The sequence below is a fragment of the Ornithodoros turicata genome, chromosome 6, assembly GCF_037126465.1.
Source record: "Ornithodoros turicata isolate Travis chromosome 6, ASM3712646v1, whole genome shotgun sequence".
In the NCBI taxonomy this organism is placed as follows: domain Eukaryota; kingdom Metazoa; phylum Arthropoda; class Arachnida; order Ixodida; family Argasidae; genus Ornithodoros; species Ornithodoros turicata.
Window position 1 is genome coordinate 4469829 of NC_088206.1, and position 17750 is coordinate 4487578.

At 47.9% G+C, this 17750-nt stretch overlaps 2 protein-coding genes across 2 annotated transcripts; both read left to right on the top strand.

The window, feature by feature from the left end:
• Positions 1-373: 373 nt before the first annotated feature.
• LOC135397572 (serine/threonine-protein kinase haspin-like) lies at positions 374-10107 on the top strand. Its single transcript, XM_064629174.1, has 12 exons — positions 374-579; positions 795-1509; positions 2604-2771; positions 3430-3551; positions 4540-4613; positions 4805-4978; positions 5234-5296; positions 5354-5445; positions 6060-6133; positions 6282-6513; positions 7094-7193; positions 9830-10107. Exons 1-12 carry the CDS (start codon positions 571-573, stop codon positions 10035-10037), a joined length of 2031 nt encoding a protein of 676 aa, XP_064485244.1. The 5' UTR covers positions 374-570; the 3' UTR covers positions 10038-10107.
• A 4811-nt stretch (positions 10108-14918) lies between these two features.
• On the top strand, positions 14919-16410 carry LOC135398872 (uncharacterized). Its single transcript, XM_064630405.1, has 3 exons — positions 14919-15334; positions 15551-15648; positions 15984-16410. The coding sequence occupies exons 1-3, from the start codon at positions 15166-15168 to the stop codon at positions 16269-16271; spliced, it is 555 nt and encodes a 184-aa protein (XP_064486475.1). The 5' UTR covers positions 14919-15165; the 3' UTR covers positions 16272-16410.
• The last annotated feature ends 1340 nt before the right edge of the window (positions 16411-17750 follow it).

Below are 17750 nucleotides of genomic sequence, written 5' to 3' on the forward strand. Positions count from 1 at the left end.
TAGTCCCCACCCGAACCATAGGGCTGAGGACACCGAGGATGCTTTTCCTCGAGGAGGAAAGTTTTTCCTCGTTGACTTAGCAGAAGACAACACAGGCACGGTAGCACATCATCATCTTGCCCAACCCTAGCCATCTATTCTTGCCACACCACAGGACCACCACAATGGCGAAAGAGTAATTCCTTCACTAACTGATATAGCAGTTGTCCCGTTTGGCTGCGACCCAAGCAGCACAATGTACTGAAAGTCGAGTGCAATAGGGGTGGACGGTATGTGTCTTATCAATGTTCTTTAGTTTTACGAGTCTGTTCAAGGCCATCCACCTACCCGTCCACCCCTGTTGCACTCGACTGAAGGTATATCGTTACGACGAACAGAAAACAGAGCCGAGTATAGGTCTGCCGGGACTATTGCGTCGTTCCTCGGTGCATTTTGATCTCGCGATCCGGACGAAGACGTGATATCAGCCTGCGCTGATAAAAGCAGACGCGCGTGACGCAGATACAGAGCGGCCGTGAACCGAAAAAGGGTGTCGGCTTGGGAACAAGTGTTCCAGATGCAAACACAGTTATGGGTCCAGTAAGTGAACATCTCTTTTTCCCGCGTTGCCCATGGAGTTATAAAAAATATAAGACCCTCAGTGCAAGGGGAAAACGAACACAGGGCAAGAAGAGACGAAACAATCACTGCTTCTTCGCGTCAGTATCTCTGCATCCGTGTTGTTTCGTCTCTTTTTGTCATACTATATACAGTTCCGCGGCTCTTTACTGTTGGCTCTTTGTCTTACTCAACAGCGAAAGCGGCGGGTCAAGGACTATGGTGAACTGGTTCCACTTCCGGGTGATCCGAACTACGTCGATTGGAAAGCCATCTCGGAATTCCAGCTCGCTTTCGAAGATCTATACGCGTACAAGCCTCGCGTAAAGAATCCCACCTGTAGTCCGCGTACTCCACCGGGGACTCCGCCTCGGTTCCAGCAACTTGCCCCGCGGCATGTCCACGAGGACGCAAGCGACACGACTGCTTCTCTTAGTAGCGAAGAGCCCCTCCCCAAGGTTCCCTCTGCTGATAAAGCGGAGGTACGGACAAAACCGCGTGCGACAGATACCAGTACCCCCAGTTTCGAAGCTCTGCGAGCAAGTTCTCCTAGCCAGGAAGTTGGCAGGAGTGTTCTGACTTCTGCTTCCGTAGGAAGTCCATCACCGTCTTCGAAGGGAAGCGGGGAACGAGCATCGGAGTCTAGGCTCCGTGGTTCGTCCGCTTCCAGTCTGTCCAGGAACGTTCCGTACGCTATGCGAACGTCCGCATCGATGACTGCTGCGTCGAAACGGAGCACCCAACTTGATTCTTACGAACATCGAAAAATCCCACGAATATTCGAGACATTCGAGAGCCGTCGCTTCAGAGTCGCCGAGAGCTCTCCCCTTCCTGATATCCATCACAGATCGATATTCCCTTCGGACATCTCCGCCATTCATCCTATGGACGTGGAAGACACTTCGAGAGAAAGTGAGTAACATCGAGAGAATAACGCCGTGACAGTGTGTCTCTGCGCATGAGAGGGAAGTGAGCCCACGTGATTATAGCCGTGTTTTGGAGCAACTCGTCAAACACGTGGTCGTTATTTAAATATATCACTTCGTTGGCTTAGGTTTCACCGGTTAACACTTGAACTCTTGTAGTCCTGTGAAGTCGGCCCACGATCCCCACGAGCAGTATGCAGCAAACACCGGCAGGTATATAGAGCGCTAGGCAATGACATATCACCAGTGTGGAATCCCAATCACGAACTCGCAACCGCTTGCGCGTGATCGTTATGGATGTTACATAAGACGGTTTCGTTCGGGTGGCGCTATCTTGAACAGCGTCATCTAAACCAACCAGCTAAACGACAAATTCGAGGCGGTACTTGTGGAAATCTGGAAACCGTCCTTTTGTCTTCTTGATATTTGGCCCCTTCGGTCCAAACCACCCACGCAGCACAATGTTACTGAAAGTCGAGTGCAATAGGGGTGTGCACGGGTAGGTGGAAGGCCTTGAGCAGACTCGCGAAACTAAAGAACATCGATAAGACACATACCGTCCTCCACTCCACTTTCCACTCGACTTTCAGTACATTGTGCTGCTTGGGCAGCAAAGATGCGCACGCCGTGCGAAACACGTGCATACGTGAGCACAATACCTATCGTCGTCTAAATAAACCGCTGAAGATCAAATAAAGCAAGCTATAAGCCACAAAGTGAGTTGTAGATGTGGGAAAAGTCATGCAACGGGAATCTCCCTGAGACACTTATCATGAGCTCACTCCGCGATATCGTGATTGTGCGACCAGCGATATTCATTCTTGTGGGGTCCTTCCAGAGGCATGGTAGTAGTGGTCGGTGGCAGTATATATACTGCACGCCACGGCAAAAATTTTTCTTGCGAGTACGAGGTATATAAGAACAGGTGCCACATCGTCCTTCGCTGAGTTCGTAGCGCGACTGAACTCTCGCCCTATCAGATGATTGTGAACGTGCGTTTCGTGGCCCAAAATGACGATGGTTCCCACACAAAGTACGTATGATAATAGAACTATCATACTCATTATATAAACCATGCAGTGATGCGCTTTGAAAAAAATGGAAGGAAGAAAGACGACAGGACTTCTGCCTCCGATGTTCCTCCGCCGTCGCAACTGGGGTCCCGTGCATCGAAGCGACAGCAAGTTTCTCCGAAGCACTCCGGTCCAAAGTCCAGCAGTTTCAACGCCCTCCCAGCCGAGCCTTCAGGTGACCTTTTAGCTTCACTAGTGAAGGCTAAGGCCAATTTAAAACAGTTGTCACGTGGCTGATGCCAGGAATTCCAAGAGGAAACTTAATAGAAACACATTGAGAACTCCATTGACTGCCCATGAAAAGAAATCGCATTCAAACCCATTGAATGAAAAGAAACAAATCCCACATTTAGTTAGCATGCGCAACCAGTGTATATTCTTAAATGAGCACTATAATGGTGCAAGACACCTCCATAAGCTGTTCGCGTTTTGCTACGGCGGAACAAATACCGCGTGGTCTTGTACAAGAGCGATGTCGTTGCTGAACGGCAGCCCACGCAAGGAGTGTTTGCTCGGCACGCCCTGTAGAATCCCCCGCTCTCCTGGGGGGAAACGTCGACCGAGCAGGACACCCTGCGGCTACGTCATGATGGGCTCTAAACGTCACAGCAGTAGACAGAGCCCCCCGCCAAAGTCGCGACACTGTGCAGGCGGCTCATTTTTCCCATTTTTATGAATTAGACTGACCAGCGACAGAACAGCGAAAAAATTTCCCATAGTTTATTGTAGCCTGCTCAATCAATTAACTGGTGTCAATCAATCAATTAAGCGAGGCTTAGAGCAATGCCAAAGGTCAGTTCATTGCAGACGATTTCTGTTTTTCTGACACACAGTGTTGCTGCTCGAAAAGTCCTTTCATCGCCAGTGTCCGAGAGTACTGTCGTCCACTCTGGCTTCGGACACATCAGCTTTGCGTTCCTTCTTGGCACCATCCGCGCCTGAAGATGTTCCTCTGGTAAAAGAACTGTCTTTCTCTCTCACTACACTACGTATAGACAGCAACCACACACCGTAATTGTGTCAAGTCCCCTTCATTCCCGATCTATTCCGTCTCCTACACACGACCTACTAGATTATAACGACCACGTCAGGCGCACCCCTCCCATGCGCCGCATTTTTGGAAGGCAGCGGTGGCGCTTCTGATCGTCCTTGTTATTGCTTCCTCAACTTCTACAATACTTTGTACTTCAGCTTACCTCAGTATTTCTGTACAAGCTGTGGACTTCCACAGATGTTTAATTCTGAGGTTGATTATTATCATCATTCTACGCGTTTTCATAGGAGCTATCGCTGTCGTCTGCTACGGTTGTCGTACATACGCTTCTGCGAGTTCAGAATTCAAATTTCCATCGTCCAATCGTGCGCCAGTCTGCCAGGGCGCGTCAGTAGCGCCCCTGGCGGATCGTGCGGACAGGCACCTCATAGGGTTTGCTGATTGTGACATGGTCGTTATAATCTAGTAGGTCGTGCTCCTACATGCCTACGTTCATGTCCCAAAGACCGTTCCCTTTACAAGCTACCGATGGCGTGTTTCTTTCAGAGAATGTCTCTAAGATCTTTCGCTTGACTACTCGCTCCTTTAGATCCCGAGACACTGAATGTGTCCATGCGATATAGATTCAACCGTGTCCGTCTCTGCTTTTTATTCGAACGCCTTCATCACAATGACTGCCTTCCGTATATGTTGCTGTATACCGGTCATATGGACGAGCGCGTTCGGGTACCTTCACCTCCGAAGACTTGGACCGGCATTGCGTCTTGCACCGTTGGTTGTTCCTTTTCTGGTAAATTGTCACGGCAGTATACCTCCACTGCGTATTTACCACTGTCAGCAAACGACCATCGCGTAGTATGAGAGAAAAGTATTCACCAACCGTCGATAACAGTCAAAAGTTTGCACTATGATACCACACTCTCCTAACGCGCCTCTCTGTTTCTTACAGGATCCACTACAGGAACTTCTGTCAATCTGTTCTCAAACCTGCTTGATAACCTTCGAACAAGCTCTTCGACTTAGGTATGGCCATTATACCGTCCACGCACATTTCCTCGCCATGATCCCTGATGTGGAGATCCCCATTTTCAGTACGCTGTTTAGGATTAGTCATCCATAAAAACATACACGATTTTTATAGTCTCTACTATCATAGCCCTGATATTCCGCTTGCTTCTGGGTTGAAATAAAAAAAAATTGCGCAACTTTTACAGTAAAATTAAAGAATGCAAAAAGTTGGGCGAAGGAAGCTACGGCGAAGTATTTCTGGTGTCCCACCAGCAGGAAGTGTCTGCCGTCAAAGTGGTTCCAATAGAGGGCGCTGTGCTTTACAACGGTGACGAACAGCTCACAGCCAGAAACATCCTGGCTGAGGTCGTCATATCACGGTAGGTCTTCTCCTCCTCTTTCTGCTCCTCCTCCCAGAAACAGCCGTCAGAGGGCGAGCTCAAGTTCATTCGAGACTCACAGCTTCAGCACATGACATTCTTGTAACTATAGTGTATGGCTACTCTTTCCCTATGTGAGTAAAGAGCAATAGACAGCATCAGGTTTGGAATGTGCTTTGTGCCAGGTGGGCTCGGCCCCCTCCATCCTTGCCCCCCTAGCGGTTCGATTGCTCACTCACTCTTATTCATTTTTAGTAAGCTGAGCGACTTGCGCAGGGGGCAGAACAACCGATGTTCAACTTTCGTCCAGCTAAAGCGGTAAAGACGTAACGGGTAATAAAAGCTAATATTCACGAAGGAACTCGTGGTACGCAGGATGCACTGCGTCAAGGACAAGTTTCATCCAGCCATGTTTCAAGCCTGGCTAGAATACGACCGGGAGACGAAAAGCGAAAACGATCGTCCAGGTAAAATGGTTCAAGTGCCTCACTACGTCAGTACTTCAGCGCTGTAGCTGAATGTGTCGTCCGTCGCCTGTCAAAAGTTGGGGCCTGTTCTCACATGGAGCGCTTTACTCCAAAGCGCTACAAAACAGCGCTGTTTTTCCCTCCTCGCACAGCTATGAACCACTGGAAACACAGGGGGAACGCAAAGGAATTAACCTCACCGCATAGCACGCTCCTAGCCAACCATCCCTAATGGCATCGTTCTCTCCCATGATTTGCCGAAAGAGCGAGGCGTACGCCTTTTTTGTGACACTTATGCACTGCGAGTCCGTGTCGACATATCCGCTCCGAACACCTCCGAACGAATAAACATAAACACCCATAGGTAAACATACGCATACTTAGGAACATCTACACTGTCATCCGTGAACCGAAAGAAAAATAGTAGAAGGGAAAAAAAAGTTTTTGCGAGGTTCACTGCAACGCATGCGCTGCAGAGCCCTGGCAACCATGGTTGCAACCAAATTATGTTTTGCCAACAAGGGATAGATGGCGTAACGTGACAAGTTTCGTTTGGTGAAAAGAAACGTTCAAGTTCAGTCGACGACGGACACTGCAGCAGATATATTTTCCAGATATCCTTCCAGAGGACCAGATGTTTGCTGTATTCGAGTTCGCAGCCAGCGGGAAAGACCTGAATCCTCATGATGTAAGTTCGCCATACAGCTGTTAGTGTTAGTTGCCAGCTTCCGTTTCCTTAGATCCACGACCTACTACTATATGCACTAGTATAGTTGTAGGTCGTGCTTTTATCAAAACTGATATCAGGAATGGCGTGCTTTCGCTAACCTTTGCAGCTGTCCGAACCAAAACAGGCGTGTTCAGTCCTGCTGCAAGCGGCGTGTGCCCTCGCAGTTGCCGAATGCAAGTTGAGGTTTGAGCACAGAGATCTGCACCTCGGTAACATCCTGGTTGCGACAACCACAAGCACGTTCGTACGGTACCTCATCGGCGGCCGTTCCATTGAAGTGACAGCATATGGAGTGCGTGTGACAATAATCGACTTTACGCTGTCACGCATGCAACAAGGTCAGTTAACGGGCACGGTGCTCGTGTGGAATTCCTTAAAACGTGATTTAGCAGTGGAACTCGTACCGTAACATCCGATCACCGAGGAGAAGTACGCTATCAGAGGGTGGCTCTCATGTTTTATTACAGCCTCATTTTTTCTTTCGGTTTTTATTTACGAGAAATATTTGTTTATCCTGCGAAGACAATTGGACACTGAGTTCGATCCCTCTCCCACCAGGTAACGCGTCGGTCGCGAACCTGAACGGTCACAGTATACGGACGACTCGCCCTCTCAGATACAGGATCTGACACTGGAGCTGACATACAGAGGCTTTTTCATGTTCCGTCCTAATTATACGTACAGTTGGGCTTGGACATGCGCATGCCAGGGGCAGATCCATTTCGCCGCTGGGGGTGGGGGCGTTTTCTTCGTCGAAACCCGTAACTGGGGTGAAGGAGGGAGAAATTTAAAGTGTAATAGCATGTCTTTCTTATTTATTTTTTATTTTTTTAATATTTTTTTTTTTTTGTGGGCGATCGCCCAACCCCTTGGATCTGCCACAGGCACATGCAGCATTACATATTCTTGGTCTTCCAGGAAACTGCGTCTTGTACACGGACATGTCCAAGGGAGACTTCTTTGATGGCCAGGGCCTCTACCAGTACGACATGTATCGATTCATGAGAGAATGGAACAAGTACGTGATAGATCATTGTGCCCTTCTCTGAATGTACACGCCTTGACCGTATTCAGTACGAATACGCATTAAGGCCTGGTAACACCAGGAACGCAAAAACTCGACAGTTCGTTTATTACAGACCGTATAGCTACCTACAACATCACGTGAGAGACATAACAGATTATGGCTACGTATACTACAAAGGCAAAAGGGCGCAGGGGAACGGGTACATGATCAGGGACGATGGAACCCGACGCCTCAACGTCTCGGGTTCCATCGTTCCCGTAACTACTACATCGTGAATCACATGTGTAATGGGTTCCGCGTTGCGCTTAGCGTTGTCCATTATCATACCTGCCAACTTGGGAACATCCAAATTAGGGAGATTTCAAAAGCGGCGGGGGGGGGGGGGGTAGGATAAAGCCGAGGTTGGGTGGCTTTTATTTGCATATGTAACAGGAGCACACTTCATCCCAGCAGGCTCATCGGGCACAAGTTTTGCAGCAACAGACTTTGCCCTCTCCAAGAAACTATCTGGGTGTCAAGCTGTGACAAGGCTATGACACTTTCTCAAAAGAACATGAGGACACAAAACTATGTCTCTGTTCTCTTTTCGAGGTTGAGGTTCTCTTTGCGAAGTACGCAAGGTCGAAACAGCTAGTGCAAAGGCACCTTTGTCGCCTGAAAACATGAAGGAAATGCCCGGAAACTAGAAGTGCTAGAAGTAGAACCATGACCAGAACCTCTAAACTCCGTAACACAGAGGCTCCAAGAAGCGGCAGCGATGCCGATGGCAATTGGGCTGGTATTGGATTGACGTTTTTGTCTGTGTGCCCAGGGAAAAAGCAGGCGTTTGAGATATATAGAGGGAAACTGCATTTTCCGGGAGATTTGCTTCTCGACCGTACAATCCGGTCCGAATCTGGGAGTCTCCCGGATGAATCGGGAGAGTTGGCAGGTATGCATTATTATGTCTGACCACCGGGATCGAGAAATCGTCGGCAGAGCACCTTGCAACGCTCCTGGTACACCGTTCGATTAGGTGTCAGAAACGAGTTGAAAGCGGCGTGGCGAGGTAGATAAGGCATTCGCTTATTGGTGGTAGCTCCTATAGGTCATGCTAAAGACCGCTAGTTTGCGGGGTCGAACCCCACCGCAGACAGTGCTGGCCCGGGATTTTTTGTCAGGATCTTCAGACCCAGTCCTGAAGTCGTCAATGGACGCGTTTTATAACCTCCTTCCTGCTGTCCCTTCTGGTGATGAAAGGGCCCGCCGCTGTCGGCCTCACAGAGGTGGGCAACGTCACGACTGACGCCCTGGGGGAATGTGCGTCCTGGGCCGACTTCTAAGGGAACTGTGCCGACGTATGTCTGAAAGCGTCGAGGAAAAACCCCAGACAGCACAGCCGGCACCGGGGTTCGAACCCGGGTTGTTGTAAAAAGGACGAAGATCATCGGACATCGTTCACGCGCGCATCTACGGTTCAGTCCTGTATCGTTCTACCATCGGTCCATTAAATGCTGCACCCTTCAGACTCCGGTTTGCCATAGTTCTCAACATTTGGTGCCGAAACCCGGGAGAAGACTTTCGAAGAAATATGGCAGCTGGACCGTGCCTTTTGAATGGACCGCGACAACTTCGGGAGCCTGTCCGACACAGGGTCAGGACACTCTGTTCAGAAATATCCGGACTGCTCAATAACGCTTCCTCGGCAAGTCTCTTGGAATTCAAGCTAGCCCTTCTCATGCGCAACGCCAATGTTTTGCAAGGACTGGACAGGGAGATTTACGAAACCATCGACCTGAACGACCTCGAAAGCGACTTGGAGGCCTGCGAGGAGATCACATATCTGGTTATCCTCACTCTACTACGTGCCAACAGGTTCCTTGGTCGTCCAACGGATACTTCGATGTTCAGCACCTCGTTCGCTCCTAATCCTCCGAGCTATCCGTTTGCGACATCCTATCCGACAAGCTATCCGTTTATTTCGAGACATCTTCACCGAAAGTTTAATGCGGTGGCACCCCTCAACTTGGGCCCATGCAATTGCCCCCTACGTGAGAACTGGTCGCCAGGTATGTTTTCCTACCTCGAGGAATTCTCCTGGGACACCGGGCCTCCTTCGTGATCCTGCGTGTTTTGTTCTTTGTCTGTTTGTGTTTTGTTCCTGTGTGTTCTTTCGGCTATTCATTCGATCGCTTGTCATGCTTCGCATCATGTGCGGGCGGGGAGTGTGTTGTAAAAAGGACGAAGATCATCGGACATCGTTCACGCGCGCATCTACGGTTCAGTCCTGTATCGTTCTACCATCGGTCCATTAAATGCTGCACCCTTCAGACTCCGGTTTGCCATAGTTCTCAACACGGGTACCTCCCTGTCTCGACGTGACATGGCCAGCACGCTAACGCTAACCACTGAGCCACGCGAGATGGTGCTGTCCCTTCTCCAGCTAACCGCACGTAGCCAAAGGTGCCTCACCGTACTAGCACCGGAACTAGCAAATCGGAAACGAACGCTCGGTGGTCGACACTAGGAGCACAGGCAACTGTTTTAGAACAGAGAAAAGATAGCTGTTGTTCATTATATGTCTGTGCTTCACCATAACGCTCTGGTCTTCCGAGTCTTCGTACTAGTTGGCGTCCATCTCCTTATAGGAACAACTGGAAAAGGTACCTTCCCAGGACGAACACCCTCTGGCTGTATTACGTGGCATCGCAACTGAAGACGAAGGTTTTTAAGGGCAATCCCGACAGGGACAAATATCAGAAGAGGCTGCAGAAATGGCTACAGCAACTGTTCGAGGAGACCTCGGCCACGAGTTTTGTCGAAAAGCTCCTCCGATCTAAGACAAATTTTCGGTAAAGGATACCCGAAATAATTTGTCCTCGTCGACTATAATGTACTACTATTTAATAAATCATTATTTATGTTACGTTTATTTAATACGGATATAATCAGGGTTGTTAAAGCCACTGTTAAAAAAGGCTCCAACTGTCGAAGGTTCTATGGATCTAGGCCCAAAAGGTCACAAGTTCTAAGGGTCTGTCACAAGTTCGTGATTCCGGCGTATTTTGGGAAGTTTGAAAACGTGTGTTATGTAGCCAAAAGTACTGCAGTCGTCTTTTTACACGAAGTACTTTGTCTAGACGACGAAATGACAGTTCTCCTGTGAAAGAGCAGTTAGTGTTTATGTCTGGGGACGGAACATTGAGGAGGGCAATGAATCCCTGCCAGTGTGTTCCCGGGCGTAAAGTGACACCACCGAGTGTGCGTGCGTGTGGAATTCCTGCTCCCCGGGGCCGAAGAAAAAGTACAGAACGCGCCAAATAAGCAGTGGACCAAGAAACGCCGGTCATTGTTTGGAAACAAGCGCGTGTGGAAGAGTCAGTCCACGAGGGGATACGTTGCCCAGTTCCTCTGTTTGGTAGCGTCGTGCAAGACACCGCAGAGACCACAGACCCGTGCCACGTGACCCGACTTGTCCCAGCAATGTTCTCACAACGGACATTCGGGCCTTCTGCGCAAAGCAGCGAAGACTTGGAAATTATCTGTTATCCCGTTATAACAGTTATTAAGGTCATTTCTACATAAATTATGTTCTGGATTCTTAATTAATTCTGGATAAACGACTGCCCGCGAGATATGCGAGGCATCCCACATCGCGCATCCGGGGGAAGAGCGGTGCGTAAGCACTCCGTTGCACCACTAAGTCGCGTTACTCTCAAACCATTAGTCTCCGTGCGCCTCTTAGCCTCGTTCCCAGCGACGACACAACAGGGGGGGACTGCCAAAATCGCTCTTTCCATTGGGATGAATACTGGTGGCCGCCGTCTTTAATGAGTATGACTGACGATTACTTCAACGTTCCATATAACTAGTCATCAGGTAAACACTTGACTAGCGTATCAACGTTCGAAAGTTCAAGGAAAAAGAAGAGTGCTTGCTTCCGCGTGCGATATGCACAGTTGGTCACATGCTTGCCGATGCGATATCTGTTCAACACCGGTTCCCTAGCCAGAGAAAATGAACGGGCACCCGAATGAACAAGAATGGGCACGAAAATGAACGAAAACACACACTGGAAAATGAAGGAACTCTGCAAACGGCAGTCCACACGTGCACAGTTCCTGTGACTACCACGGGGTGGCAGCACTAATATGGCGGCGCCCATTCCTTGGATCGCGTTGTTGTGTATAGTATACCTGGGGCACCATAGAAGCTGATATGAAGTGCCCTTGACATCTTATTGCCTTCACCTGCCCACATTTCAGTACTTAAACGTGTTACTGTCAAATAAACATTCAGTTGCGAGTTAGCAGTTTTCTCTGTTCCCACTATTCGTCCTTGTCCCTGCTTCTACCTCGGCTGCTCTTTCCTTCAACAAAATGCCTGTATAGCTCCTAGGTCCCATGGGCCGATGACCCCAGGAGCCAATAACACTATGGGAACATGACCTTGTGGGCCAATCACGCGCGATACCCCAGGGCCCTTGAAGCGTACGACCCTCGGAGCCTGCTACGCCCAAATGCCCGGCGACCCTTGAAGTCTGCTACCCTTGTAGCACACAAACCATGCATAGCTCTTGGGTCCCATGACCCCAGGAGCCAATAACACTATGGGCATATGACATAAAAACATTCAACTTGCGACAAGTTGGCTTTCTCAGATGCTGTCAGTGCGGTGCTCTAGAGGATCTGGAGCACATTCTTCTTCATTGCCCACATACCAACCTTCCCCGAAACGAACTCTCGGGGTCTCTTATTCAGCTGGACTGTCACCCCTTCGCCCTATCAAAATTGCTCGATCACTGGCCGAATCCAGCCCACCAACGCTCAGCGCTCAAAGCACTTTTAACTTTTCTGGACACAATCTGACTTCGATCCTTATTGTGAAGGGGCTCATTATTTTATTCCCCATATCAACACCATGCGTACCATGCATAGCTCTTAGGTCCCATGGGCCGATGACCCCAGGATGGGCATATCACCTTGTCGGCCAATCACGCGCGATGTAGCCCCCACAGCCCCTGGAACGTACGACCCTCGGCGCCTGCAACACCTAGTGCTATCGGCTCAAGGCCCCGCGACCCTTGTACCATACAAGCCATGCATGCCTCTTAGACCACAAGGCACGATGACCCCCAATAACATTATGGGCATATGACCTTATGGGCCAATTACACTATAGCCCTCGCAGCCCTTGGTGCGCACGGCCCTCGGAGCCCAAGAACACGCGTCCCTTGCAGACTGTGACGTGAAGAGCCTCCGGCCCTTGAATCCTGCGACACTTAGAGCCAGCAACCCATAGAGCGTACGCATATGCAGGAACTATCATAATGTCGAATCGTCGTCGTCCGTAGAATATCGATCATAGAATCTCTGGGGATGCCAAAAACTATTCGTATCGTCCGAAATTCGTGTGAAAAGAATTTAACCAAATACAATAATTGAGGCAAGAAAACAGGCAGTTTTCTGGCCAACGCTGCCGAAATTCGCAAAGGCCCACCACGGAGCATGCGACAGTGCCGTAAGGCAAGCTTCACCTACAGCACACAGGCGTTAGGTGAAGCCGACTTGCGGAACGGTGACGCCTATTGTTGTCAGAGGAGTATGTTCCCCCTACGTGTTTGGGACAGTGGCGAATTCAAGAGGGGGGGGGCGATCGCCCCCCCCAAACCGAGGGTCTGAATCCGCCCCTGGTTTGGGATATCGACGACTCGCCGTCTCCCAGCGCAGTCGTCAAACTCGGAACTAATCAAGGCGATTGCGGTCCTTTCGTCCGTATACAGTGACGAAATATCGCTTTGGCAAATAGCAGTCGATGCTATCAGGTGAAAATGGACGACTAGAATCATGATTAAAAGCGTTAAAACCCCAGTGCCAGGGAGCTAAAAAGACAGACACAGACACATTGCACTCCCCGGCACTGGAGTTTTAACGCTTATAATCATGATTCTAGAAAACCGAACAGCACCCTTTTTAACCCTTTTTCGAAGACTACCCGTCAAGAAAGCATCAACAACTTTTTCTGGCCTAGCAGTGCTTAATAACGGTGACTTTTGAAGCAAAATTCGCTTTTTCGGACTGCTCGATTATTCTGACTTTTGCGCAATCCCCGCAGAGTCCGAAAAGTTGGACAGCGGCTCTACTTGTTCCTTACTTAAATCCTCTCGTCATGTATCAATCCACTGAAAACGAAAACAGATAAAGGAGGGCATCCGAAATAGAAAATCTTTCCAAGTGGAATCACTTGCAAGTTGTTTATGAGAGAAAAACTACAACAAATATTTGAAAATAGGAAATTGTTTCATTAACCACTTTTGTTTCCATGTGCAACCGCCAGGGATCTGCGAGATCACAAGCAGGTGGGTAGAGTACTGCCCGTGGCAACGAAATAGCTGTTGTTGGAACTGGTTCCTGAAGAACGTCACTTTTCTCATAAATATTTTATTGCAAAGCCACATTGATTCATGAACTTGTATCAACACATGCAGTATTTAAAGTATCGCTATGAAAAATGATGGGCAGCACTCATACTTCATGGTAGATGTACAGGTCTTACTGTGTACTAACAGAAGTCAACATAAATTTAGTGAGGTCTTTTTAGACACGATGTAATGTCCCCAGATTGCTTTCCTTGGCTAATTTATGAAACATAGTTGTACTGCTAGGGTCCAATCAAATTTAAACATCCAGGTGTGGTGCCACCTTTCCCAAATTCCTGATAGGAACTGCATGACATGCAGGTTATACAGGGTGTTACCCTATAAAAGTCTACCCACGCCGGCATGCCGTGCTCGTCAATTACTCAATGCAGGCGGTACAATATGTTGCCTACGTATAAAACTCATAAGGACATTTCATCATGGTAAATATCGAAGTGATTGAGCACCGTAACGCAAAGTTATAGCGCAAAACGTGAGGTTCCCGTGGTCAAAACAGCCAAGATGGCGCCTCTCAGTTAGCAGACGACATCTCTTTTGGGTGTCGTCTGCTGAGTATGCGTAGGCATTTTTCGTTCCTCACGTTGCTTACTTCTGAGCAAAATACGACAGTTACACGAAAGCGAAATGAAAAGTGCAGTTCCATCCGGCTGGCAGGATATGCAACACGTTGTCGTTGTGGGAAGCAGCATGTCAAGTGCTCTTCTCAACGCCGCCATCTTGTTTGTTTTGACTATGGGAATTGCACGTTTTGAGTTATAACTTCGTGCTGCGGCACTCAATCACTTTGAAATTTACCAAGATTAACCGCCGGTTGCACCAATCTCGGCTTAAAACGCCGCTCCCGGGAGACCGGCTTAGCGCTTGAGTTCCCTCAAACCAGGTTCAGCGGGGGGAAGCCCTCAACTTTGCGTTGCACCAAACCTCACGCTCATTTATGCCCGTCACTTTGCCAAACCTAGTTTAGGCTAGGGAATTCTAGGGAATTTGTTCGTCTGCTTCGACGGCCACGTGTTATTGGCTTTTCGAGATCACATGACTATGCAATACACCGACACACCTTGCGACGGGCCCAACACGCTCGTTTGTTTCCGTGACAGCAGACGACAGTTTTCTTCGCTGTAATTGAACTTAATTTGCGTTTCTACTTTTGAAACAAGGCGAAATAAAGCTCTTTTCCAGCCGAATTGTGTCGTTTGCATGACTCACTTCATTCTGCAAATGCTGTCGTCTGCTACGCTGTCGTCTGCTTTGTTACAGTATCGCGACTGCCGTGTTATCATGTCGTCGAGACCGCGGTGTCCAAATTTCACACCGAGAGAGCAACAGAAACTTCTAGATATTGCAGAAGATTACATAGGTATCATTGAAAACAAACGAACAAATGCGGTGACAGTCAGGCAGAAAAACGAAGCATGGGAAACCATCGCCCGCCGTTTCAATTCGGCACCAGACACAACCTTCCGGGAGCCACGGAAGCTCAAAAAGTGTTACGAAAATCTCAAAAAAAGGAGCAGGAGGCTGATAGCACACAACAGAATTCAAACTATGCTGACAGGCGGGGGAGAAAGGGACTTGCCAACTGGTGAAGGAGGCGAGCAACTGACGACGACCCAAGCAGCTCAGGAGGTAGAGACGGCGGAGAGAGTTGCCGCTCTACTGGCGGAACAGTTTGCACCGAACGAAAATGCGTTCGACTCCGATGCTCCTTTGTACGGTAAGGCTAACTCAAATAGCATTTTCATATCCCACCTGCGAAGCTGTATCAATGAAAAGCTCTCTCTTTAAGAACTACCTTAAGGATATTTGCTAAACCACGTATTACAGCGTAGCGTAAATTTTGCATGAAAAATATATATACATGCTATTTAAAAAAAGGTAGAGCCATCCACGTAGAATATGGTGCCCTCATACTTTCTGTGCATTTTAACAGGTACGCTTGGGAACGCTGACACAGAACGAACCAGTATCGAGCTGGAAGTAATGGCTGCCCCACCATCTGCCACTGGGCCCAGCACATCTTCAGGAACTGTGAGGATCTATTATAGTTTTTTTTTTTTTTTTTTGCAGTGGGACGGTGTTAGTGAACTCATATTGTACTTGTGTCTCAAAAAATCCTTGTAGTTACTTCAGTTATAAGATACGTTTCTAAAATGGGATATTGGGATCAAACAGGTATTTGTCGACGACTATCATATCTTTTTCCCACCGACATGTCACATTGCCTGCTTTTGACTTATAGTAACAGGCCCGTTCCATGGCACGTTTTTAAACATGTTGTAAAAACTGAAATGCTCCCCATACAATGCCTTCATGCTAGGCTCTCCTATCCACTGTAATATCTTTTGCTGATGCCACTATTCCAGGTTGAAGCTTCTACCGTGACACAAAACGAAAGCCATAATGTCATGCCTACAGCAGCATCACGTATGGCGGGGCAACCTGTTAGAGCATCCACCAGCCAGCGTGCCCTGGACACATATGCTGGAGTTGCTGATGCCAGAAAAGCATACTTTGAGGAAAAGCTGAAGATGCTGAAGGAGCAACACGAAATGAAAATGAAGGTGCTCCTCTGCGAGGCAGAGCTGACAGAGACACAGCTGGCAAAAGCAAAGCTTGAATTACAGAGACTGCAACAGCATACTCACATTTAGCATATGCTTCCTTTGTTGATGAAATATATATGTTTGCAGTATAATATATAACGCAGTAATATATATATATATGTTTGCAGTACAAAGTGTATGACCCCTGCATTTAACTAAAAGTGACTTGTAAATAAAGCATTTTTCTTGTTTGCTGTGTCTATCGTAGTCTTCTTCAAAAATGACCTTGGAAAGATGCCCCTCAGAAAAAGATGCATGTCCTGAAGGTGTTGGAAGTCACTGTTGTGCACCAAGAATTCAGACTTCCGGCAGACTTCAGACTTCAAGTTCCGGCATTTTGTCTCACGACGATATACTGGCAGAAGACACCTTTGTAATTTTTCGTTGTCTGCGATAGCATCACAAAGTAAAGGTAAAAATATCACGGAAAAAATCTCAATAGCTGCAAAGAACAACCGGGTGAAAAGGAAACAAAAAAGAATGTTAATAGAAAAGGAGTTGCCATAATATTTTGTAGATTGATTTATGGTTCTATTTATTACAAGGGGCCGCAACAAATTGATCTGCGCTTCAAACATCTTTGGCGAATATAACGCGTTTCACTCAAGGTAAATGTGTTCACATAAAACGACTTCACAAGTAAATACGAGTCACAGCTATGATATGGAAAAACCCATAGAAAACTACATGTGTGTGTTCTTTACTTCATTCAACATTGAATTGGAGTAGCTGGCTCTCTTAATAAGAGCCACACTCTCCATTTTATTACACCAAGCCAAACCTGGTAGCAGAACCCTCGTACTTTCATTTCAATTAACAGACACTGTTCAACTTCAGAACACCCAAGAAAGAAGTGTGTTCACTGCAGCAGAGACAAGCGCCGCACAACCAAACACAACTTCTGAATTTGTGAGCATATGCGGCACTTGTGCAAGGATGTGTACACTGTGTGCTGCCCTTATACTATACTAAACTATTGCTTCAGGATGAAACTTCCGCAGAAGCCAGTAGCGTAAATCAAAATGAGAGGTCCACAACACATCCACGCACAGGAGGGCCCTCCAACCGGAGTGCTTTCCACAAGTATGCTGGAGTGGCTGATCCGAGGAAGGCATATTTGGATGCAAAGTTAAAAATATTGAAGGAGCGGCATGAGGCTGAGATGAGACTGCTTTGTATCAAGACAGAAGAAGCTGAAAACCAAGTGAAAAAGATGAATTTAGAGCTGCAAATCGTGCAAGAGAGTGTAAACAACCAGTGAATTATGTTTCTAATAATGCACATCCAACATGTGCTCCATTTATGTGTACGTACATGAAATATGCAAAGCAAGCACAACCCTTTCAATGGGGAAAAATTTGCTGTGCAAATAGTCGTTCTTTACAAACGCTTTGTCCTCATCACTCTAAAAAAAGCCTTGGATGAGCTGTTGTCGCGTTCTGCTTCCGGTCGAAGTGTCCAATCCCGGGAGAGGTTCCACTTCAGGATGAACAGGACGTGGATCATCATAATCTGCACCTGGCACAG